We start from the raw sequence: 8525 nt of genomic DNA on the forward strand, positions 1-8525 counted from the left end.
CCCCCGGCTACAGTACCGGGTGGCCGAACAATGACCGACGGCCACTTCCTTCCATTCTAGACACCCAGAGGGCTCTCACACCCCGATCCACCACCCCGCCCCCCCGTTCCATGGATCATCCAAAACTTGCCATTCCTCTCGTCTTCTAGGCGTTTGCCCTGTATGCACCTGTTTCACCAAGTGTGTGTGGATCAGTGGCTGGCGACCAGCAAGAAATGCCCCATCTGCCGAGTGGACATTGAAACACAGCTTGGGTCTGACAGCTGAGAAGAGCCAGCATGGGATGCATCCTCCTTTTTTCGATCCTTACTGGGGCGTACGGCCTCTCACAGCAAAATTTTTTGCCTTCTGAGCCATTTGATTTTTTGAAGAAAGCCTGCAAGCACATGTGCAGATTATTTAAAAAAATAAAAATAAAAAGAAGAAGAAGAAAAAAAAAAAAGAAAAAGAGGAAGAAGAAGACAATTTGGGGGTTATCGTGTCCAGAGGTAGGACGAGATCCAAGTAGGCCAGTCGGCTGAAATGCATGGGAATGCGGCCGGAATGCTCCGAGGAAAGAGTTAGTTGTGAACAGGAAAGTACATAGGGTTCTAGTTTTGGCCTCTCAATCCTGCTTCTCAAAAGGATTGTATATATATACCTCTTGAATAAGTAGAAATGCATTAGGGGTTCTTTAGCTATTTCTATGGATGGCTGCAGGAGCATGTGCGCTTAAGAAATGTTGTCTTTGATGCCCCGTCATCTTGTGGTGGATTCGTTGCTGTTAACCTAACCTGCACCAAGCATCGCATTGGTTTGTATGATTTTGGTTTTTCCATAAGGTTCCTTACTTTGGTGCCTGGCTGAAACATTGTGAGAAAACGGCATTCTTTCTCCTTGCTTTGGTGGAAAGAGAAAAATCTTGTTTACAATGAAAGGGGGAAAAATATATATTCTTTTTCCTTTTCCCTTAGCAGCATTTATTAACTTGGAGTCAATGTTGTGGCAAGCTAGAGAAATGGGGAAAAGAACAAATTGGAACAAAATTGGGGAAAAAACATTAAGGGCAGGAAATCTTCTCCTTCTTATCTGCTGGTGCTGGACACATTAGTTAGAGTGCAAAGCTTGAGTGAAGCGTGCTTCCATCTCCTGTCTCTGAATGGTGGATCTTGAAAAGCTGCTCTCTCTCTCAGACTCCTGACTCAAACACTTCTCCCTGTTGTTAGATTCTGAATGGTTTCAGATGGGACCAAGAATCCATAAACAAAATAGGGGATAATATTAATTTTATGCTCTCCCTTTGTTAAACAGGAAGTATTGTCTTCAAAACAAGATGGCAACCATTCAGTAGGCAATAGTAGCTAGCCAGTACATGTAACTGGTCATTTGACAGGGAGGAGGAAGCATGCTTAATCTGGACTTGTGCATGCGCTGGGTGCTCTTTAAAACCACAGTTCTGCTTAGTTGGATCCCCTAAGCATGAGCTTTGTTCAAGAATAACAGGCTGGGAGATGAGTCTGAAAGGCCACAAGAAATGAATTCTGCCTTCTCTTGACAACAAAAAAAAAAGCACAAGCCCCATTCTCTAAAGCATCAAGAATGGGGCCCAGAAATCACATCTTGCCTGTTCTTCTTTCTACCTTAAATTCCTAAATTTAAATTTTGCAAGTGCAAAATAGGAAATTGTCCATCAGATCCCATCAGCTCTTCCAGAGATTGTCTGTCTTTCAGCATCCTATAGAGTGAATGAAGGAGAAGCACTGATTAAGCCAACCCTTCTGGTTCTTTTCTTTTAGGTCTGTGTGATTTGCAAGGAATAAAATTTTGCAAGCTTAAACTTTTTGTTAGCAGAGTATAGAAAGAGTATGTAAGACAGAAAATAACCAGTACTTCTGAAGAAGAATCCTGCAATTTTTATTTTTAAAGTTACTTTCCCTTCTCCATTTTTGCTCTTTTTCTTATACAAACCTGTAGCTGCTGTAAGAGTGTGATGGGACAAAAGAGACTTGAGTTCAAACATTCATGGAAAAATGTTTTGACAATCTGAATATTCCAAACAGGAAGGAAATTTTGGATGTCTGGAATATTTTACTATTGCACCCTGACCTGGAGAGAAACTCTCATTAGTTGAATCACATTCCATAATTAGCCCTAACAAAGTGAATATGAACGACATTTATGTACATACAATTAAGTTCTGAAAAAAAAGTGTCAAGTGCTTCATATAAGCTGGGAATGTGAGAGCTGACTAAATTTGTAAAAACTCACCAAGGTTTGCTGGGGCATATTCTCTCACAGAGAGTGTGGCCCTACTGAGGCCCATGTGCAGGGAAGCTGACCTCCACTCATGTACCCATAGCTGGGTGGGAATTATGTACATAGCTCCCCAGTTTGATCAGAATGGGAATATGACCACATGGTCCAGTGAATAAAGCTGGAATCCTGTACATCAGCTGCTTGGCAACGGTAGGGATTCAGTCATCCTCCCCTCCCCCCAAAAACAGTTGATCAGCAGAATTCTTGCTTCCTTGACCATGTTCAGTGCATGCGACTCACTACTGCAGATGCAACGATGGATCAAGGTCTATGAACTTCAACTAGTCTGAAACTGATTTTATCAACACAGTTTCCTCCAGAAAAAAATGTTGGGTGTGTGCTGAGCATTCTTCGCTGAGAGATTTCCTGGCCTCTTTTCTCAGCTGCAGTTCTTTGACTGAGAGCCATAACACAGGCTGGGATTCAACTGGCATATATATATTTACAGGTCAGGATTTATCAGAGTTCACAATTTCAATCAGATAGAGATGGTGCCTCCAGATTCTCAGATTATTCATTCGCCAATCCTGCTCAACGCGGGTCCGTCCCCCCCGATCTGTGTGGAGCCAGACTTGGCTGCACCTGAGCCCTCAGCTGCGGTTGCCTCTGGAGGGCTTTCTGAAGACCGCAGAGGAAGCGTGCATCCGCCCAGTGCCTGTGTGGGCTTCAGAATGGCCTTTTTGGCCAAAAATGTGCTACTTCCAGTTTCCCGAGGGGGCTTCCCCAGGCCTCAGAATGCCTTATATGGTATAAAATGCCTTATATGGCATAAAAACATAATTTTATTGACCAAAAAGGCCATTCTGAAGCCCACAGAGGTAGCTGGTGGACATTCACTACCTCTGCAGACTTCAGAAAGCCCCTTGGAGGCAACTGGAGCACAGCTCTGGTCCCCTCCAGGTGGGCTGATAGCAGATTTAATTATCCGTAAAATTTGGCATCCACGGGGGGTCCGAGAATGGATCCCCCGCGGATACCGATGCCTCACCTGTATTCTATTTGTGGGCCCAGCAGCAAGAAGGATTAAAGCCCTATTCACATCACCCTTTTAACACCATGTTGAAGTTTGGAGTTGGGGACATGAAATGGAAGATCTGACTGAAACTACTGACATCTTTTTATTTCTCAAAAAGCAGTCATGGGGGGTGGCGCAGATTTAGATCAGGGCCATAGCAGAGGGTTGATGGGCCGGACTTCCTCTTTCTCAGTGGCGTAGTTATGGGGGCACTGGCGCAGTAAGTACTGCAGGTGCTACAATGCACCTTGTAAGCAGCCCCTCCAACTCACTGTAAGAGCCATTCCGGGCAGCAATGGAGTGGCTCCTTCAGTGAGCAGAAGGAGCTGCTTATACGCTGCATTGCAGCACCTGCAGTACATACTGCGCCCACCCCCACTGCCTGTTCTCTTCCGCAAATCCAAATTGCTCCCTAAACTTATATTAGCCTCAAAAAATTGTGCCCCTAAGTTTTCCCTTCTCTGGCTAATCACAATTTGGATGGGGAGATTTAGGCTGACAAGTAGCAAACAGGGAGAGGCTTAGAAACCCCTCTGCATACATACTGCCGCTGTGATCCAGCTGGGTCTTCCCCACAGCTGTAGGCGTTTCAGTGATAAAACACCCCATAATCGAACGATAGGCCTGTCCATTTCCCTGCCGCAGCTTGCAGCCATGCCAAAACAGCCTAGCTGCATTCTGGGGAGGGGGAGGCTTGTGAGAGAAAATATATTCTCTTAACCTCCCCATAAGTCTCCCAATCACCCGTGGGTCTCCTGAGTCATCTGCCAGCACGTTGGCTGGCACAAGTCTGAGGAGAGAAAGAAGTATGTTGGGAGGCAAGGAAGGGGATAGCCTTCTGGCATGGGATGCACCTACCAGGACACTCCCCCGGCTACCCCCTACACGGATCATTCCTCCCACCTCCTTTGCCCCATTCTGCCCACCCCACCAGCTTTCCTATGCCACCCTGTGGAGTGAGTTGCAACCACTGCCACAATTTCAGAGAGAGGATCCAAAATGGTTACTGAAAGCCCACTCTTTGAAATGCATGGGGGCCTTTGCAATGCAGCATTACAATGCTGCAACAGTCCCTATAGAATTGGGCAATGAAGCTGCAATCCTATACATATACCTGTGATATAGCTAGAGGGGGTGCAAAGAGTTAAGTTTTGCAGGGAGCCTCACCGTAGTGTGCAAGTGGCCCCTCCCCCTCAGAGCCATTCCGGGTGGGAGAGCAAAACAGAGGCATTCCCCTCCCTGCATATTTGACTTCGTTTTTCTCCCATCACCCAGAATGTCTCTGAAAGGGAGGGGAGGGGCCGCTTGCACACTGCAGTGAGGCTCCCTGCAAAATATGGCACTCTGCACCCCCTCTAGCTACACCACTGCTATACACACATAGCTGGGACTATGTTCCATTGAACTCATCAAGGCTTACGTCTATGTAGAGATGTGTAGGATAGTGTCAAAGCACAAAGGATGCCAAGGGAAACCCTGAATGCAAGTATTGTCCTCTTGAAATGATAAATATTTCAGTCCTGTTGCCAGAGGAGGCACTGATTTAAGTGAATGAACACCTTTCTCCATCTCTTCTGCCTGACAACCCTGTGGAGGATCAAAGCAAACAAACAGGGTTCTGCTGTTTATACATCTTTAATGCTCTCTAGGATGACAATAAAAGGAAAAGTGCAAATGTATTTTCTTCCACTCAAAAATTTCTGTTCCACAAAAATTCAAAGAAAAGAATTTTTCCAGTGTAAGCCAGCTTCATCCCTTCTCTCCATTCTGCACTCCTTCCGCACAACAGCATTAGCACATAGCTGCTTCTGTCTCAGGGCTCTTTGTGCTGATGGCATCTCTGAGCAGTTAAAATGTTTGTTAACATTCTGTGACCTCACACTGCACCAGCGCAGGCAATGGCTAGGGTGAGGATGGGGCTTCTTTTAATAAACTGACTTTTTGCAGCAGTGCCATGTAAAATGCTGCTGTAAAATCTTAGCGGTTCAGTCAGTAGCCAGGGTTGGATCGCAGACTGCCAGGAAACTGCCAGACTATGTTTGCTTCAAGTTTTATTTTGGTGTTATGTTCCTGTGACTTGGGAGAGGAGAGCAAACTTGCAAAACAACTACTGTTATTTTTTCCCCAGCAAATCTTTGTGTTCTTTGGTTTATTGATTCCTACAACAATGCTTACCATTGTTGTAATGGTAAGACCCTTAAACAGAATGGACCCTTAAACAGAATCACGATAGTGGATGAGATTTCAGAAACAGAAGTTTTAACACAGAAGATGAATTGGAAGGGGAATGTGGGGACAGATGAGAAATTTGTGAATAGGGGAAAAGAGAGATGTGGGGAAGAAAACTGTCTTGTATGCGCTTCCCCACAATGAGCTTCTTTCCTTCAAAAGGGTAATGGGACAGAATACCTGACCCCCTTCCCCAGTTTCTCTGAATCAGAGAAGAGAGGAGGGTCTCATTGCTTTGGTCTGCTTGGAAAGTAACACTGTGTTTGGGAAGAGAAAGCCTTATAGGGTGTCCAGTGGGGGAGGCTGGACGGCCTTTCAGCTGCATCTTGCAATCCATTGCTGGCCTTTGCTGTTGAATTATATGTTCTCGGACTGGCCAGATGTTTGTCAGTCCAATAGAAAAAGGGCATAAGCACCTTGTACATGCCTAGCAATGGCTGGAAGTGCCCCCAAAGTTCTCCAAGTTCTGGAAGGGAAGGAAGCATCGCTTCTACATACCTGTGAGCTTGAGGCAGGAATAAGAAGAAATGCGGTGACTTTGTGAAGAAGACCTACTGCTTAAAGTGGGAGAGAATAAAGGGGTGATTCTGCCTTTCATTAGGTCAGACTCAGGAATGGACAGGAAGTGGTATGATATCCCAGAGTGCTGATGATGCATGCATCATCATCCAGGCATTCAGTGAAAATGTGTGTGGCAGAGGGGAGCATTGCAGCATCACACTAACCTTTGGGCAGCCCATTTCTGAGCTGCCTGTTGCACTGGGACTGCCACAGCACCAAAACAGCTGCTGTGTGCATCCTGTGTGCAGCAGGGCAACTGCCGCTAGTTCCTTGGAGGAAGGGGATTTCTGTCCCTTTCCCCTGGGTAAGGGAAGTAGCCCCGCAATGGGGCATTTGATTCTTTGGCAGCCCTTGGACTGCCGCAGAATCAAGAGCCTCTGTGTCGGGCCTTGGGGCCCAACATGGAGGCTCTGAATGTGATGGGAAAGAGCTCCGCCGGTCCCACCTCCCTCCTGTCCTGCTCCCTCCCCCAGCATGCCTCCTCCCACCCTCCCCCACCTCCTACCACCCTATAACACCTCCTCCCCGCCTCACCCCATGTCTCCACCCACCTCTCTGCTGCCCAGCAGTCCACGCAACCACAGAGTGGCAGAGCATCAGTGATCCACTGGCGGTAGCCCAGCGCCAGCTGGTGCTGAGCTATCTCCGGAGCTGGGCTGGCATTGAGGGCCACAACTGTGCTTTACAGCATGTTTGTGACACTCACCACTGGCGGAGCACCAGCAGTAATTCAGAGGCTTGTTGAGCATCTGATCCAGGCCCCCTGGCATGAGGCTGTATGGCTGGAGGGCTCTGTTCACATTGTGAGGACAGAGCCCTTCATGTGAGCAGCAGCTGTGTGCATGGGGACCAAGTTCAGGTGTGGGGACCCTTGCACTGAATGTGCAAGGACTTGAGGTGGAGTCTGCCACATGCATACTCTGAACATTCATTGAACACACAAACAAAAACTTCACAGGGCCAAGGCATTTCCACAAATGATCACTGAAAAAATACTGATGTACCTTCTGGAAAACAGAATTGATCCCAGAACTGAGAGTGAGTGGTTTCCTAAGTAGTCATGCTTGCTCCTATATAAATCATGTTGGTCTTATCATTGGGCACTCTGTCTTGATTAGCTGTGAACAGAGGAAGGAGATAAAGGTTGATGGTGACGAGCAGAGAAAACAATGTTTGAAAATGTCTATATCAAAAGGTCTTTCTAAAGCAATCCTACATAAGAACATAAGAACAGCCCCACTGGATCAGGTCATAGGCCCATCTAGTCCAGCCTCCTGTATCTCACAGCGGCCCACCCAATGCCGCAGGGAGCACACCAGATAACAAGAGACCTGCATCCTGGTGCCCTCCCTTGCACTGGCATTCTGACATAGCCCATTTCTAAAATCAGGAGGTTGCACATACACATCATGGCTTGTAACCCATAATGGATGTTTCCTCCAGAAACTTGTCCAATCCCCTTTTAAAGGCATCCAGGCCAGATGCCGTCACCACATCCTGCGGCAAGGAGTTCCACAGACCGACCACATGCTGAGTAAAGAAATATTTTCTTTTGTCTGTCCTAACCCACCCAACACTCAATTTTAGTGGATGTCCCCTGTTTCTGGTGTTGAGTGTAAAGAGCATCTCTCTATCCACTTTATCCTTCCCATGCATAATTTTGTATGTCTCAATCATGTCCCCCCTCAGGCGTCTCTTTTCTAGGCTGAAGAGGCCCAAACGCTGTAGCCTTTCCTCATAAGGAAGGTGCCCCAGCCCAGTAATCATCTTAGTTGCTCTCTTTTGCACCTTTTCCACTATGTCCTTTTTGAGATGTGGCAACCAGAACTGGACACAATACTCCAGGTGTGGCCTTACCATCAATTTGTACAACGGCATTATAATATTAACCATTTTGTTCTCAATACCTTTTCTAATGATCCCAAGCATAGAATTGGCCTTCTTTACTGCCGCCGCATATTGGGTCACACATCCTAAAGAAGAACAGGCATAGTGTTCTTTAATAAGTAAATAAATTTGACTTTGCTAGGAAAAATTCAAGTGTTAACTTACTGGCTCTTGAAGGAAGGTGGCAGTAGAAATTGGTCACCATCTTCTGATTGGTTGAACTTAGGGCCTAAGCCCAAAGTTGAGAAGAGCTGAGTGCCTTTGGACTAAAACAAACAAACCAAAACATTGCCCAACAAATTGGCATGGGCCCATTTCCAGCAGCAGCAGCAGCAGCAGCAGATTATTCCATTAATAGCATTAATAATATAATAATAATTAATAGTTGTGGGCAAAACAAGAGGTGATATGTGCTGGTTGGTAATGTACATCCTGTTGGTAATGTAACTGGAATTTGGTCATGTCAGGTTCTAAGCCTGTCCACAGAGAAGTGATGTAGTAACCCGGAAAAAGGGACGATTGATAATATTGCTGGTTT

The 8525-nt window shown here is 46.2% G+C and overlaps 1 protein-coding gene across 1 annotated transcript in view; it reads left to right on the forward strand.

Annotated features, from left to right (window-relative positions):
• ARK2C (arkadia (RNF111) C-terminal like ring finger ubiquitin ligase 2C) overlaps positions 1–267 on the forward strand; it is a 99187-nt gene extending 98920 nt beyond the window's left edge. The window contains exon 8 of the mRNA XM_066617797.1: positions 150–267. Coding sequence (XP_066473894.1) covers positions 150–267 — 118 coding nt within the window. The remainder of the gene's footprint in view (positions 1–149) is intronic.
• The last annotated feature ends 8258 nt before the right edge of the window (positions 268–8525 follow it).

The sequence above is a fragment of the Tiliqua scincoides genome, chromosome 2 (genome assembly GCF_035046505.1).
Source record: "Tiliqua scincoides isolate rTilSci1 chromosome 2, rTilSci1.hap2, whole genome shotgun sequence".
NCBI classification, from domain to species: domain Eukaryota; kingdom Metazoa; phylum Chordata; class Lepidosauria; order Squamata; family Scincidae; genus Tiliqua; species Tiliqua scincoides.